Below are 17,216 nucleotides of genomic sequence, written 5' to 3'. Positions count from 1 at the left end.
GACAATCAGGACAACCTGGACCTGGTCGCTGAATTCCGGACTTCCCCTGCAGTGAGGGGTGGTCACGTGACCCTGCTCTGGCCCGTGGTATGAAAGCAGAGGAAGCTGGGTGTTCTGGGCAAGCTTGTGCTTCCCTAATAAACACAGAGGCTCTTCCCTAGCCACTTCTTCCTGCCTTGAATGCATCACAATGATTTATAGCTTTCCTCACTCATTCCCCGAATCCTCGTACCATTCAATTCTGAGTGGCAGATATGGAAACCAGGGCTCACAGGGATGAAGTCTCCTCCCTCAGGCCACACAACCAGCAAGTGTCAGATCTGGGACTTGAACCCAGGCCTCTTGACTTCAGCATATGTGCACTTAACACTCTGCTACTGCCTCTGAGCAGTACAGGGCAATAAGCTTTCTCCTCAAGCCAGAAAACCAAATTCCAAGCACCAGAAACCAAATATGACTGTCATTTCCCTGTTTAGAGCCTTCCAGTGGCTCACCACTGCCTACCAGGCAGTGTCTGGGCTTCTTGGCACGCCATCCTTGACTTCCCCAAACCTGGCCTCTTTGTTGCCACTCGCCTCAATTCAGCCACATCCCTTCCCCAACTCTCCATTCCCTCCACACGTTTCCCTGCTTGCAGCCCTTGGCTGAAGCTGTATTCTTCCAAATGCCCACACTGCCCTAGCCTGGTTGGTAAACATGTATTCATCTCCTGTGACCCAGGAAAGCTTTCCTGACACGTTGGCTGGGTTTATCCCGGACAGCACGTGGGACACAGCTGCTGTTCTGGCTCGCCCAGCATCTGTTCTCTTACACCCTCGGTTTTGGGGGGCTGCCACTTCACATACTCTGCCCCAGGCACTGGAGAGGGTGGTGACCCAGGCCTATGCACCATTCCCAGCGGGAGTGCCCAGCTCTTGGGTCAGGCCAGGCCCCAGGGGTGTATCCAAGTCAAAGCTGGGAGAAACTTGTTTTCCTCTGGGGTCACTGAGCTGGGGCTGTAGCATCTAGGAGCACTGAGTGGCCACAAGCCTCTTTTGGAGGAGAGCTGCGTGCAGGAGCAGGGAGGGAGACTGTGCGAGGACAGCTGACTCTTGACTCTCAGGCTGACTGACTTCACCCCGTCTGCCCACCTGCCGCCCTGAGCCCCCGCTCCTGGTGGGGCTCGCTCACCACAATGCCTTTCTCCTTCCGTCATGATTCTGATTCTGTTCTCCTCTTTGGGTCTCACGATCCCAGGAGGTGATTCTGGACTAGTCTAAGGCTTAAGCTACAAGTTCATCGTGCCCTCCCCATCCCATGCTGGGGAATGGGTCAGACTTGGGCCCGTGACCCAATTCTGGCCAGTGAAATGTGAGAGAGGCTGCCGGGAGGATCTGGGGAAAAACATCCTTCTCTGATGAAAGAGAGACATGAAGTTCCCTATTTCTGCCCCTGGACATGCTGAGAACGGTGGGGAGGAGGGCTGAGGGGACCTTGGCTCTTGGCGACTCCACTGAGGGTCATCAACCCAACTCCAGACGCTCTACAACTGGCCCTGCTGCAGTGTGAAATAACACTTCCGCATCATTTACAGATGCTTGTAGCTGGATTTTCTAATATATATAAACAACGGATACACTGAAGAACAAAAGCAGGGCAGTGTGAGCGGTGCGGGGCAGGCGGACAGCTAGCTCTGCACTACGGGGATCCAGAAAGGGGCTCCAGGTCTCGGTGTGGGGGTCTCCTGCTCTGTTAAGACATGCCTACCCCTCTGTGCTCACTCTCATTTCAGCTCGTCCCACGGCGCCTGCACTGTGACCAGGTGGCTGGAGGCCAGGACCTGGGCAGAGGGTGGCTGTGTGTCACAGCTGACTAATTGAACAGGAGAAGGAAAGCAGGCTGGAGACACAGGAGAGCTCAGAGGAGGAGGTGACATGTGGGGAAGAGCTAAGGGAGGGTATTGACCAAAGCAGGGACCACGACAGGGAGGGCCACGGGGGTGGGGGCAGACGGGCTCCCCATGGTGGGGAGGCCACTTACATTTTATTGGTGCCTCAAAGGACTTGGCCACTGTCACCATCACATTGGTGCCAAATACCTAGAAGGAGGAGAGAGGAGTCTAGAGGGAGGTGAGGACTGGGTGGGAAGGAATGGCTGTCCCTGGGCTTCTCACTGTGCCACTGCCAGAGATGGGGTGGGGGGCAGGGCCAGGAGCAGGAAGGGCTCCGGAGCAGAGGGGAAGCTGAGATCTGGTGACCACCGACACTGGACACCCATATGGACACTTCATGGGGTTCCTGGTTCTGGGCAGCAAAAGGGGCAATTCAATAGAGTTGGGAAAGGGTCTCTAATGGCTCCAGCCAGGCATCCTATGTTAGTTCAGGGCTCTGCCCTTCCCAAGAGATGAAGTCCTCCAGCACTGCCTGCTCAGGGGAGAAGAGGCTGCTGGAGGCCAGGGAAAGGGTGCCGGAGTCAGGCCGCCCTCAATCCCTCAGTGACGGCTCAGGGTGAGCACGCAGGTCCCGCAGCCCAGGGCTGGCGTGCGCTCCGTGGCAGCCTCTGTCCCCAGCACTGCGCCCACTGGGCCCACTCACCCAGAAGACATCGTAGATGAAGAGCCCGCCCAGCAGGATGCAGCCAGTGCTGACGTTGTTCAGATGCAGGAGCTCCACTCCGTTGAGGGAGAAGGCCAGGCCAAAGAGGTTGTTGGCAATCCAGTGCTGGGGAGAGGCGGGAGTGAGCCCCGCTCCTGCCCCCCAGCGCCTCCCCCACGCTGCCCCAGCCCCGGCTTCTTACCTTCCTCAGCAGGTACCAGACGCCAACGATGCTGCTCAGGCCCAGGCACACCAGGTCCTTGGTGTCAAACTCATAATTGATGATCTCTGGGCAGAGAGGCCGGGTAAGTCCACTCCCCGGGGCGGGGCTGCCCCTCCCACCTGTCAGCCCCTGGACGGAGGAGGGCATGGCTGTGGGCATCGTCAGAGGCCCACAGGCCGGGGGTGCTCACTGGAGCCACCCCCAGCCCCTCCAGTTTCCTAGTGGAGGGAATGGAGGCCCAGGGAGAATCCAGGCCTGGCGCAGGGTCAGTGGGAGGCAGTTCCCTCTCTGAGCTGCAGCTTCCTCATCTGTAAAAAGGCGATCACATCACCCCTGACAGGACTGCTGTGGTGAGCAGCTGAGATGCCCTGACAAAGTGCTCAGCATGGCGCCTGCACACACTGGGGGCTCTATCAATGCCAGCTGCACAGAGCCCAGGTCTTTAGCAAGGTCCCAGTTCATTCGGGAATCTTCCTACTCTGCCACCAAAGGAATCGAGAAGGTTGATGGCAGCGCTCTGTCACCAGGAGGAGGAGGAAGAAGGTAAGGAGGAGGCCTGGAGAAGCAGCAGGAGGGAGGAGGGAGGCTGCGCTGGCGGGGAGCCCTGCGGCAGACATCCTGCTGGTAGACCCCTTCTCCATAACCTCCAACTCTCCTAATGAGGAAGCCCAGAGAGGGGGTGGAGCCTGCCCAGGGCCACAGAGCACAGCCTCCTCTCTCAGATTCCTGAGTGTAGCAGACTGCTTGTTGGCCCCAATTTTTATCCTCTCCTCTGTGGTAAAAGCACTCTGATGATTTTTAACTGGACACAAGGCCAGTGAGCTCACGGTCACATTTTCTCGCTTCCCCTGCAGCTAAACGGGCCCAGGATACAGTTGCCTTTCCCTCTCTCAGGAGGGCCTGTGGAGCGGTGGTGTGCTAACCTGGACCCGAGTGCCCGAGTGCGCAGAGCACGAGACAGATGAAAAAACTCAACAATCACTGACTGGGCACAGATGCCTAGAGATGCACAAAGGACTCATACGAAATTGCTGCTCTCGAGGGACAAGGCAGACTGCTGGGTACGTTTACGAGTGTGACATTCACAGCTCAGACTTGTACACAGGAGAAGTACCTCCCACCTGGCCAAGCCACTGATAAAATGGTTACGGCATCTGAACCCACACCAGAACTCACCCCCATGGCCCAGGCTTTCCCCAATTCCTTGTGGTTTTCATTTTTTGAAAGCCACGGAACCCCTTTTCAAATCTTAGGTTGGGAAGTAGTCACACTAAAATTAGACAGGATAAAAATAGCTATGCCAGCCAACTGTTTCCTGAGCGTCCCTCCCGAGCCTGGTGGTATGCTGAACGCTCTCCCCTCACCACTTACTCACAGTCCTAACGACATGCCTATAAGGGAGATACTAGATTATAATGTTCATTTTACAGATTAAAAAAAAAAAAACCTAACACTCAGAGAGGTTAAGATATACCCCCAGGGGCAGAGCTGGGATGTGACCCAGAGCCCACCTTTCCCATCGCTCACTGTACCGGGGAGTCCCAGTGTTGGAGAGACAAAGGGGAGAGAGGTGAAGACACCCAAGGGACACCCAAGGCAGGGGAAAGCGGGCAGCACTGACCTTCCTTGTTCTCCCCAGAGCCCTGTGTGAAGAGCAGCTGGTACTGTCGATTTGGGAAGTTGGCTGGAAAAAACCTATTCATGAAAGGGCTGGAAGGACAGACAAAGCAGGATGGCAAACTGTTACCCGGGTGCAATCACAGACCCCTCCTCCCGCCCCCTGCATTGGTTTACAAGCTGTTATCTCCCAACACCCTCAAAGATGCCCCACAGGTAGGTGTTACTGTGCCCATTGTACAGACATGAAAACAGAGGCCCTCAGAGGGCAAAGTGCCTGCCCAGGGAGTCAGTATCTGAGCTGACACTCGAACCTAGTTAGACTCCTAGTACTTCCATACTGCCTCTTAGTTATCACCTAAGAAACACAAAGCAGAGGCAGACTTTCACATAAAACACAGGTGATAGGAGAGCAATGGATTCCACAGTCTGGTTTCTGCACCATTTGTATGAGAGTCAATAATGCATATTCGGGTTCGAGCCAGCACAGGGCAAGTCCTCACTCTTCAAGGAGATCCACTGTGTCCAGGGAGGCGGCAGAGCTGGAATGAGGTGCCAACCAGTATCCTGGGGTGAGCTCTGACTCCTCAGAGTGAGCACGATGGGGCCCCACACTGCTTAGAAGGCTGGAAGGCCAGCAGCCGGGGGGGGGGGGGGGCTCCTCAACCTCAGGTGGTCCTAGACAGACCACTTCCTCCTGGCTGGCTCCTCCCCAGCCAGTGGCAGCTGACTTGGTCTGGTCCAGAGTAGAGCAGGGGATGCACCAGCTGTGGCCAGGCCCACAAAGGGACATGAGATCCGCAGCCCTTTCTCCCGGGCTGGAGGTAGAGAGGTGAATGGGGGAGGAGGCATGAATTTTGCTTTGGACTCTCGGAACGAAAAGGTAAATCCCTTGTCCCAATTTCTCAGACGTCTCTATTCCAAACGCCATCCAGATGTGTGCAATGTGGCAAAATCAAAGCTGCAGCATTCTTCTGCATTTTGAGGCCATTAGAGATTTTCCATTAAAATGTCCATCCAATTGACCTTTTGCAGGTAGCCTGTTAAACCATCTTAATACATTTTGTAAACACCATACAAATCCAGCACACTCCTCTTTGTAGCAGTCAGCAGACCCAAAGCAAGCCTGAGCTGACTATAAAGTATATGGTATTCTGTTTGAAGGGATTTGTTTTAACCATTTCCTTTAATTATCAGTTTCCCAGAACACTTAGTTATGTTGACATGAGGCAATTCTTTCCAGGTGATTCTGTTTCCTTAAATATTATATAAACTGTGCCAACACAGACAAAGCATGAACAGTATAATCTGAACTACTGTTACCTTCACCTCTCATCTGAGTAATCAGCATGCTGTCAGCTTTATATGGCCAAATAAAAGGAATTAAACGTGAGAAAGAAAAGAATGCATGTTCCTGGACTCCCTTCCAGACCTATAAAGTCCAAGGACCTGATGATTGCCCCATTCCCTGACTTGTCAGGCCTGAGATTTTTACAAACTCGGCTGGACTTAATCAGCCAGAGGAATCATAGTCCCTAGGGTGGGAACAACCTCACATCCACTCCTTCCACGGGGCCTGTTTGCTGCTCAGGATTCTGGAAGCATCCCCTCTGATTCCTCAGCATGATCTACTTCCTGGCCAGACAGGAGCAGAGATGTTCTTTTCTGGATCACCTTCAGAGAAGGGACAGAAAACCAGGGGCTCTCGGCTCAGCCTGGTTCTCGGGGCGGCAGTATTGTGGAGTGACCATGAGCTTGGGAGACCCTGCCCTGAAGCCTGCTCTACCATGGGTGGCCCTGGGTGAGCCACTTCAGTGTATGTGGGGTAATACCACCTATCTCAAAGGGTGGCTGTGAAGATAGAAGAGAAGGCGGGGAGAAGCTCAGCCCAGCACCAGACCCTCAACAGGGGTCATAGGAAGTATGAGCTTCCATCTTCACTACACACTTTCACTTATTTCATTCGGCAACATTAGCTCAGACTGACAAAGACTAATGAGGTGGGCAAATCCAGAATGGTGCTCCCAACTGTAGGAAAATGGACATAGGCCAAGGGGTACCCAGGGCATAGCAGCAAAGGCAGGGGAAAGGGAGCTTATAAGACTCTGGGGCTTGGAGGAACAAAATGTGGATTCAGCAACCACCTCTGGGTCTCAGTTTCCCCACCTGTCAAACAGCCAATCCCTCCCAGTCTGCAGGCTGCGGCATGAATGTTGCAAGGGCTCTGGGAATACATATTGACATGGCAGGCACTAGGATGGAGTTGGGAAAGGGTCTCCACAGATGGGTCTGAGCAGATGGGAGGCAGCAGCTGGGATAGGTAGGCTGGAAGCTACTTTCAGCTCAGTCTGCTGAATCACTTTGAGGGAGTCTGAAGCTAGAGGGTGTGAGCAGAGGCAGAGAGAAGGCCTGAGGTGCTAAACCTTTCACTCCAGCCTGGCCTCTGCCTTAACAGCAGTGGTTAGCAGCATGGACACAAGCCAGGCTGCCTGGGTTCAAATCCTGGCCCTGCCACTGAGCTGTTTTGTGCAACTGTTTCCTCTTTTGGAACACTACAACAGTATCTTTCTCATAGGGTTATTAAGAGGATTAAACGAATGCTTGGCACCCTGTAAGCTTAACTGCAGCTTCAACTCCAAACAGGAAGTCTCTAAACCGATGTCTTTGTTATCCTAAGAGGGGCTGCTAGTAACCTGGGGCAAGAGTCAAGCAACCTGGCTGCTGTGAGCCTGCCTTGAGGGCAGGGGTCCTGTCTCCTCACCCTCACTTCACCTGTGCCAGACCTGGGCCCGGGAGACAGCTGGTAAGTCCTTGCTGAACACCCCTGCATGTGGGCTTTTTAGCAGGAAGAGCCTCCTTCTGGCCCTCGATGGCGCATGTCAAACCTAAAGGTCACTGTTTCCTGCTGGGAAACCACATCCTGGTGCTCTGCTCCTCTGGGGGTGGAAGGCAAGGGTCAGTGGAACTAGTGACGTGGACTTGCCCTCCCGGGGTGGCAGGTTTGGCTGTATAGGCCTTTCCCTCTAAAGGTCAGCTGGGTGGGATATGAGCTCACAGGTGATAAAAATAAGCTCAGGTTCCCTTGGCAGGAAGGAAACTGGCATGGGAGCCTTGGCAACTGTACAGGGTAAGGGCAGCCTGCGGGCCTTCACCTTCCTCCAACGCCCCAAGCTGTGGTTTCTTCCCAGGGAGGCTGGAGGCGGGCAGGGAAGGGAGGGAATCCCATGAGCACCTCTGCCTGGGGCTCGCTCGCACAGCCTCCCAGCAGGCCTCTCCTTCACTGATCCTCAGGAGACCACAGGCCGACTGGAGAGGGTGCCCAACCCCTCCTTAAGTTCTCTCTTCTCCATCACTTTCACCAAAACTGGTCTGGCTGTGGAGTTAGACAGACCAGGGCTCAAAACCTCACTCTGCTCCTACTAGCTGTGATTTCTGGTGGTCATTCAATCCCGCTGAGCCTCCATTTTCCTGTCTTAAACCTTTAGATCTAGTTGTTTGAATCCTGAGGAAGGTCTGACTCTAAGTTTGTGGATATAAACATCTCATCAAAATTCTTTCAGGAAATACTTAGGAAAACTCAATTTGATTGAAGAAAAGCAAATTTAATTCTTGGATCAACTATCTAAATGGCAGGATTAAATTATGCCTTCCCTCCTTTCTGCTAAAATTATTTTCATCCGATTCAGTTCTTTTCCATGTAAACTTTACAGTAATGATTTCTTCCATCAGTTTTTAGTCCTATCAAGTATTTTAGAGAACAGCTCAGACCCCGTATGGTGAGTACCCCTTATGCCCACAGCCATCCATTCTTTTTATAAGATCTAATTTTCCTGGGTCACATTGCTTACTCCATATTTTATTAAGAAAATGAGTCTTCTGCTAATTTTCAGTCACTAGCAAATTGTACCATATGCATTTTTAGTTGCTTTGGTTCTATTTTCTGTTGATAATTTCTATTGGTAAAAAATTATGAATTGGCTAAGATAGACAAATTGTTTCTTGGTTAATCCGTGAGAAATTTGGGACAATGTTCCTCAATCATTGTTCCAAAAGAAAAAAAAAAAACGTTTTTGGTGTCAAAATGATACCGGTTCAAAATAACCTGCTTGGGCCCGTGGATGGCTATCTCTCTAGTAGGATTGTTGAGGTAAAGTGAAATAGTGAGTCCTCAGCACATGGCCTGACAGAATCTATTGACTTCTCTCACACTGAGGTAGTAGCTGGGCTGTGGGGAGGACTCGGGGGAGGGGGCGGTGTCTCAAGGCTCTTGTGGATGGTGGGCGGTGGTGAGGGGCTAGAACTGGGGGAACCCTAACCAGCATGGGGAGTGACTACCCCGACTCCGGTCCACCAGGAAAAGAGAGGCCTATCCTCTGAGGAAGGGTGTCTGGGTTTGCCACTAACTTGCTGGGTCCAAGTCACTCGGCTTCTCTGGGCTTTCACATTTTAGGATTGAAGGGCTGGCCTAGAATCCTCCCAAGGTGACTAGAACAAGACCCTCTGGTTGAAGAGTAGGTGTAGTGGAAGACGACACTGAACTCAGTCAAAAGACCAGAGCTGAGTCCCAGCGTATGAACTTGGGCCGCTGCTCATCCTGGGCGTGCTTGGCACTGTGCTCTGGGCACTTTACGCTTGGTCCCTCCCACGCCCCACAAGGAGGGACGCACAGGGTCTCCATTTTACAGGAAAAGAAATTGATGCTCAGAGAGCCCGAGTAACTTACACAAGTTACTGAGCTGGCAGAGCCAGGCCTAGTGTTCCAGGGCCGACGGCCTCTCAGCCCACGCTCTTGACTCCCCAGCTCCTGCCTAGAGGAACGAGGCCAAACTCACCCTGACACCCGACGCCTTCCACGAGCAGATCCTGCTCTTTCTCCCTGACTGCTCTGGAAGGATCCTGACTGTGCCTTCCATGCGCACAGACCTCCCAGCTCCCTCCTTTGCCCTCTTCCAGGTTTCCCACCTTTCAAAGCTGAGTTCAAGCTGCATGCCTGCCTTCTGGGAACCTTTCCAGGTCAGCTGGCCACCTCACGGTCTATCCCTGGTTCTCAGCCTGAGGCTGTACCTCCTCAAAGTGCCAGATGGAAACAGGTTGGGACACTTCTGCTGTCACAGCTAGGGAATGGGCTGGGGGCACAACTCCCATTTGGTAAGCAGCCCCCCCGAGGATGACTGGCCTAGCCCTTTTGTCCCCTCTGAACTGCCACAAACTGGTGGCAATCTGAGCAGGGTGGCAGTGGACAGAGGATGGGCTCTGGGGCCACACAGACCAAGTTTGAATCGTGGCTCTGCTGCTTGTCAGCTGTGTGATCCTAGCAAATTTCTTAACCTCTCTGAGCTTCAGTTTCTGAACATAACACAGATTAAAAGCAAAAGCTAACTGTATAAGGTGATCACAGACGATAATAATAACCACAGCTAACAGTTACTGAACATACTGAGTGCCAGATACTGCCCTGAAAGCTTTCCACAAGACCCATAAGGAAGGTATGATCATTTTCCTCCACATTCAGGTGAGGAAATTGAGGCCAGAGAGATTAAGTAACTTGCCCAAAGTCACAGGGCTATTAAGTGGCAGAGTCTGGATTCCAAGTCAGATCGTCAAATTCTAGAGCCTGCACTCCTCACTTCTCACTGCCCTGCCTCCCTCTTATGAAATAAGATCGCATCTGAGAAGCCCAGCTCAGCGCCCAGTGCGGCAGCCACAACACCTGGCAGGTGGCACTGGCATTACTCACCTGAGTACTGTGACAACTGCCATGACACTACTGTTCACAAGTAACTTTCCCCACAACGCTGGTGGGAAACACCCACCGGACAGTCTCGTCATTCCTTGTAAAGAAACTGCGGCCCAGAGAGGTTAGGTTCTCATTCTAGGTCACCCATGGTCTGACACACGGGAAAGATGCCCTCGGGTTTTACAGCCAGGATTCAAACCTGGCTCTGAATGACGCCAAAGGTCATGTTCTCATCCGAGACCCTGCACTGGCTCCTGAGAAAGCTGCTTCAAATGTCGCGGAGATGCCTTCTGACCTGATGGTGTGGGACAGGGCCAGGATTCCCAGCACGAAGAAATACATGGACAGCAAGAGGTTGATGTACTCCTGGGAGAATATCTGAGGCAGAGATACAAAGAGAAACAGGATGTCAGGGTTGCCAGTGGCTACAAGGAAACCAGAATCCCCGCTTCCCTTCTGGAGACTGGTCTCACCCTTCTGGAGATGGGGAATGGTGTCAGGAGTCCCAGACACTATGGACTTCTAGTTTCTGTGGCAACAGGAAAAAGGGACAGAACCTCAAGCCCTCAGAGGCACCTCCCAAAGGAGTCTGCAGTTTTGCGCTCGGTGCTCGACTATTTGGAGACTCAGGCGACATTGTGTGTGTATCCAGGGTCCTGAGTGAATCATGGGGGAGGGGAGTCTGAACCTCAGAATGCTCTCTTCCAAGCTTCCTTCTCTCTGCTCAAAACTCTAGGGAGCCCCTACAGTGGCCACCACGGCCCTGAGCATGCCAGTCACAAGTCATCTGCGCCCTGCTCCATTCTCCGTGCTCTTTCGACGACCCCTCCCACAGGGACACTGGAAGTTCTGACAGCAAGGCCCAACAGCTACTCCTCTGTCCTGCTATTGTTAGGTGAACCTGAGAAATGCATGTTCTCTGTCACGGCACCCCCAAAGCCAGTGGTCACGTTAACTATGGACTTTGTGAAGGTGGCAGTGCTACATCGCTCCATGGTTGCCGCATAGTCTTCTAGTTTTTTACTGGGAGGGAACACATGTTGTGTGGGGCACAAGGACACTGGCCACTCTCAAGCAGGGCTGTTTCCGAATCTGCTCAAACACTTGTCTGCCCACCTCCTCCCCCAGCCTCTCACAGACTGTGACCACCACAGACTCCTCAGCCCATGCCAAGCCCCTCTTTGTCCTATGAGCTGCAGGCACACTGGCCTTTTCCCAGGGCCTCGTGGTGCCGCATTCCCACTGTGGGTGGCCCATGCACATGCCCTCTGCTGCCGGGGACCCTCTCCTCTCCTCCCCCAGGCTTCCCAGCAGCTTTTCTCGATATGGCCTCCAGCCACCTCACCCCGTTAGTTCAGCTCACGTTCACTGACAGTCTACTACGAGACCGTCATGCTCAGCCCTGGAACTGAGGGAAAGGCAGAAAAATCCCTGCTCTCATGGAGATCATGTGCCAGTGAGGGACAATCTCAAAAGAGACGACTGTGCAACACGTTGTCAGGTGGAGATGGGCGCTGAGAAGAAACGCAAAGGCAGGGAGCAGGGAGGGATTCTGTGTCAGACAGGTGGCCTGGAAGAGCCTCCTGATTTGGGGACACTCACTTTGTTTAGGAAAAGAGCCTTTAACGAAGTAAAAGAGCTGCTGTGAGGACATATAGGGGAAGAGCCTGTGAGGAAGAGGGAAGGGTGAGTGCAAAGGCCCTGAGGTGGGTATGTGCTTCTATGTGTGGGGAATAGTGAGGGCCAGTGGGACTGGAGCTGAGGGAGGAAGGAGTGTTAGGAGATGAGGCTGAGAAGGTAGGAGGGAGATGGACCTACAGTGCTGTGAAAAAGGCTTTAGATTTGTCTGGGAAAGAAAGGCCAGGATTTCAGGGCTGAGGGCAAGGCTGGGAACTAATCCAATGACCTGAGAGGACCCCTTTGCTGCTGTGTGGAAGGCAGACCCCACAGGCCAAAGTCAAAGCAGACAGCCCAGTGTGGAGGGCGCTGCAGCCAGGAGGCTGGTGCTTTGGGCTGGGGGTAGAGGGAAGTGATGAGAGGGGATCATGGTCCAGATCTGCCCTGGGACCAGAGGTGCAGGATGTGCCCAGGGCTGCTGGCCACGAGTGCTGAGGAGGGAAGACGGCCCCGGGTTTCTGGCTGAGCAGTGTGGACGAGGTGCTGCTGTCTGAGACGGGGGCTTGGGCAGAGCAGATTCCTCTGCACTCTCCTGGCGCTATGGGCCCCGCTTTCACAGCACTTCCTAGGACTGTAACTGCATCCTTGTATATGCGATCGCTTGATCGGGGGTCTGTCTCCACCACTTATGAAGCTCCGCGAGGGCCAGGGTGGGCCAGCTGTCTTTCTCACTGCGGTGTCCCCAGCACCCAGCACAGGACCTGGTGCACAACAGGCACTCAGGACACGTTTGTAGATTGACTGCGTGGATGAGCCAATCAGTGGCTCCAATGGGAATGCTCCCATCGACACAGGCGCGTGGACTCCGTTCTACTGTGAAAATGTGGTGTTCTCTCAGCGTTCTGTAAATGTGGGCCCCGGTGAACACTTTCTCTCTGCCCACGCCTTTGAGTGTCTGGTCAGCTTGACTGTGTGGACTACGACTTGTGCACCGAGTCTCATCTTCTTTGTGCTTTGGCTGCTGGAAAGTCAGAGCCACACCTGTGTCCAAGGCACTTCCGCCAAGAGTATGTCTTTAGAGCTGAGGGTATGGGGTCTGGGGATGGTCTTCACCCAAAGCGTCATTGTTTTTTCCTATTTTATTTTTTTCTTCTTGACCCCAGTTTCTTCCTTTATTTTTCTTATGCTGTTGGATTTCATTTTCATAAGCTGACTCAAAGAAACCAGGTTTAAATGAGGTGGGAAAAGGTAAATTTTATGGTTTTGAGCAATGTTACAAACTCTGGTGCCCCCACCAGCAGTGGAGGAAAGGGGCTGAGGGAGAGCCACTATTAGGCACACTGCCCCACCGGCCATCAGTTGGAAGGAATCTGCTGGCTGTGTTATCCAGGCAGCTGCCTTCCAGAAATCTCAACATGGGACACTCTAGTGACATGGGGCAGAGGTGTGCCATGTCCTCTGACACACAGTGGCCGGCTGGGGCTTACCTGCCTGGATAGGAGGACAGGCTGAGATCTGGGGCCTTAAATAAAAATGTTCACACCCCTCTGCTGCCAGAAATTCTTTTCTGGGGAATCTAGCCTAAGGAAAGAATCCTAAATACTAAAAATGTCAGAAGGGCCTGGGTGTGTATTCCGCACACTTAGCACAGCAGAGACTTCAGAAATAGTTGCATAAACCAAGTCGGAGGCAGTGGGCTAGATGTACACAGAGCCACAGAGAGATCGCAAAAGTACAGGGCAAGGAAAAGGAACACAGCTCCATTGATGGGAACTAGTCTTCCACTAAATACACACAGATACACTAACACCATGTATTTTATGAGGAGACACAAACATCCAAGGACACAAATCAAACGCATCAGGGTGGGTGCCTCTGGCAGAGAGAGAAATGAAGGTGGGAAATGGAGGCTGGCATCAAGGGTGAAGAAGGTGAAAAAAACAAGGTGGCGTGCTATGAACCAAAGCCTCTAATAAATTTAACTCTTCATCCGAGGTCCAGGAAAAAGAGAAAAAAAAAATCCAGTGAATACCAGACGCTATTTGATGCACTCTTACTTATTAGAGTAAAAATTAGGATGACGTTTCTGTTTACAGTGAGAGGGATGCTGTCAGCCAACTGTGGTCTATCTACTTGTGGGGACATTCTGAAAACATTAAGAACAGTTCTGATCCAATAATGAGGGAGTGATGCAACAGGAAAGAGGCGTTAAAATTATGTGTTTGACTCACTCACAGACTGGTAAATATAAAGAATTCTGATGTTACTCAGTGTGGGTGGGAGTAGAGGGGAGTCAGCCCACTGGTAACTGTCAGAGGGAGTGTAAACTGGCATAGTCTCTCTGGAGGAATTTGGCACTATTTGTTCTGATTACAAATGGAGATGCTATTTGATCTGGCAATCCTACTGCAGATATACTTGAAGAGACGTGATTATGCAAAGATAAGTACATGAAGATGTTCATGGCAGCAGTGCTGTGATATCCCAGCACTGAATGCCCCTCAGGGGCACATCCGTGAAACAGAACAAGCAGCTATGAAAATAAATGAAATGGGGGTGGGGGGTCTAGCTCAGTGGTAGAGCGTGTGCTTGGCGTGCACAGGGTCCTGGGTTCAATCTCCAGTGCCTCCATTAAGGGGGGAAGAAAAAAGAATGAGACAGATTTGAATGTGCTGATACAAAAATATCTCCCTGCTAAAAACCATATGTTTGAGATATACATATACATATATATACTGTTTTAAAATTTTTACATAAATGTAGATCTATGCATAGTGGAAAGACTCCAAGAAACTACACTGAGGAGAGGATTATGGCTCATTTGCACTTTCCCCTAGAGTGAAAAAAAAATTTTTTTTTTTTTACCATGTATGTTGTACTTTTAAAATATAAATGAAAAGTTATCCTTGAGGAATTTTCAATGACCAGGAAAAAAGTGCTTGTGATGTGATGTACTATTAAAAAAAATTAGTTAAAAAATGATTATAATTAGGTACAAAATCCACTTATGAAAAGTCTGAAAGGAGACAGGCCAAAATGTGAATGGTGATTACCTTGGTGAAGTCTTCTCTCTCAATATTTCTCCCTCCAAGTTTTCTGCATATAGTACGTTTATAATCAGAAAACAGTATGTGTTACATTAAAAAAAAAAGTCCGAGAGTCTGCAGTCACATGAGACGATGTTCATGATGTTATTAATGTGAAGTGGAAAAAGCAGCTACAGGACTTAAAGCAGCACGTGGTCACAGCTACGGAGGAACCATGCACGGGGGACGCAAGGGAAGGACACACCTCAAAAGGGACTCTGTGATTGTCTCTGGTAGTGGGGTTTTGGATGGCTGCTGTTTTTCCCTTTTTACTTTTCTGTGTTTTCCAGGTTTTCAACACTGAGCCTGTGTAACTTTTATTGGGAAAATAAACCTCGATAAATTAAAAAAAAAAAAAAAAGCAATTAGTATGGTAGAAGTACGTCCAAGACACAAGCTATACCCCATCCCGACATGAAGAGTACAAATCAAACCAAACTAGAATCACGAAAACAAAACAAAAAGCTCCATGGAGAAAAGAAATAAAGATGGGTGAGGAGAGTCCCCAACACCATGGCGGGGGGCTCCGGGCAGTGGGTCTAGGGGAGAATTAATGTCTTTTTCCTGCTCTTTATTTTCTATAAATGAGCATGCATGTCTCCTGCAATGGGAAAAATAAAACAAAATAAAATAAAGTTATTTAAACCAAACGACACCACAGTGACAAAGGACTTACTTTGAAAAAGAGGTAGAGCCCCAAGAGTGTGCAGCTGGCGATGATGGGAAAGCGGGCGGCGTCCCGGCTGGTGATGGTCTCAGGCATGTCCGAGGCATTCTAGGCGAGAGAAAACAGGTGCCTGCTAAGTGGCGGGGGGTGGTTCTGGCCTTTGAGGGGTGGATGCTGGTGGGAACTTCGTGCCCCAGCAGCTGGTTCATCTCCTTCCCTGTCTGCCAGGTTCATGGAGGTGCCTCAGGGGTTCCCATGGTTTCCTGACTCAAGGCTTTGTTAGTGCTGTTCCTTCTGCCAGGGCTGCTGCCCACCTGGCCTGGCACTGTTTTGCTGTTGAGATCTGGACAGGGACAGCCCAGGGGGGACCCAGTGTACGTGCAGCACATGCAGGGAGAAGGGCTATGGCAGAGGCAGTGGGTACGTAATAACTGAAAAAAAAAAAAAAAAACAAAAAACCCTGGAAACCAGTGACGGTACAGTAGTCCTAGGTCTAATGAGGACTATTTCCAGTTTTCTTATGGATTACTAAGAGGTAAGCATGGTCAATTTTTTATCCAGTGGATAGTGAATATCATGAGTAAAAATAAACCAGTGACAACAAAAAACTAACAACGGCTGAAACTGCACAGAGGACGACAGCGTTGCCAGAAGCAAAACTTGATAAAACTCAAAACTCAAGAAACCTGACTGGGAAAACTGTATGTGGTCAGAGTAAAAGCCACAATTACATTTACAATGGCAGATGCTATAGCTGGCAAGAATGTGGTCTGGGTAAAGAGCTGACAGAGGATAAATATTTCTATGAAAAAAAATTGAATGCAATCAAAATCATTTCAGTGTTATCAAAATGGAAAAAAATTGGAAATGGAGTAACAGTGCAGCACAGGAAATTAAATCAGCTCCACGGAATTCATGCCAAATGACTTTCAAATGAAAATCCATCAACAGTAGTATAATTTTGGTTTAAATTTTATTAAAAAACACCAAGTCAAAAGCTTTCGGGACCAGGATGCTCTCCACAACCTCTCTGCACTAGGCAAACTCCTCACAGTATGCCAGGACCCGGCAAGTCTCACTGCGTAAAGATGCCTCTAAAGCACATCCCTGGGACTCCCTGCTCTGTTAATGGCTATCACGTTGACTGAGGCAAATCATTTGCTCTCTGAGCCTCAGTTTACTCATCTGTCAATCAGGATGACAATCTCTAGCTTTATCTATCTCTCAAAGGTCCAAGAGGCTTAAACCAAATGAGGTATGGGATGTCAAAGAGCCTGGCAAACTGTAAAGTACTGTGGACAGCTGAGAAGTGGTGATTATCAGGGGGAGGTGACTGGGGAGGCTCTTAACTGAACCCAATCATGTGTGGCTGAGTGGCCTGGGCCCAGGGCGGGAAGGTAGACCCTGCCCTCTGGAGGGACCAGGCAGCTGTGAGTCACTCTCTGGCAGCTTTGCAGGCAGCGGGGTGGGGTTGGGGGTGGAGGGGGTGAGCAATACTGACACGGAGAGGCAGGGTCATCCTCCTCCCCGCTTCTCTCCCCAGTCTTTGGTTTCTGCTTTTGGCAGCATTGTGCTGTTCGGCCTTGGCAAACTCCTTGCCCCCGCTGTGCACCTCCACAAACTCAACCTATTTCCTGTGTAGCAGCAGGGTGGGCACAAAAATAAATTAGCTCTCGACTTTGAGGAGTTCACAGGC

At 51.1% G+C, this 17,216-nt stretch overlaps 1 protein-coding gene across 4 annotated transcripts in view; it reads right to left on the bottom strand.

Annotated features, from left to right (window-relative positions):
- Window positions 1-17,216, bottom strand: part of HM13 (histocompatibility minor 13) — a 36,344-nt gene that overhangs the window by 13,306 nt on the left and 5,822 nt on the right. For 3 of the 4 annotated variants that reach the window (XR_835709.3, XM_010960904.3, XM_010960903.3), the window contains exons 2-7: window positions 15,530-15,628; window positions 10,446-10,528; window positions 4,418-4,506; window positions 2,776-2,861; window positions 2,574-2,699; window positions 2,020-2,077 (exon numbers count right to left, since the gene is read on the bottom strand). Coding sequence is in view for 3 of the 4 variants with exons in the window: in XM_010960904.3 (XP_010959206.1) it covers window positions 2,020-2,077; window positions 2,574-2,699; window positions 2,776-2,861; window positions 4,418-4,506; window positions 10,446-10,528; window positions 15,530-15,628 (541 nt within the window). In the remaining variant the exon portion in view is untranslated. The remainder of the gene's footprint in view (window positions 1-2,019; window positions 2,078-2,573; window positions 2,700-2,775; window positions 2,862-4,417; window positions 4,507-10,445; window positions 10,529-15,529; window positions 15,629-17,216) is intronic. The other variant, XM_045521072.2, reaches the window with a different exon arrangement.

Source organism: Camelus bactrianus, chromosome 19 (assembly GCF_048773025.1).
Source record: "Camelus bactrianus isolate YW-2024 breed Bactrian camel chromosome 19, ASM4877302v1, whole genome shotgun sequence".
Lineage (NCBI taxonomy): Eukaryota > Metazoa > Chordata > Mammalia > Artiodactyla > Camelidae > Camelus > Camelus bactrianus.
This window is presented reverse-complemented; position numbering and strand designations above follow the sequence as displayed.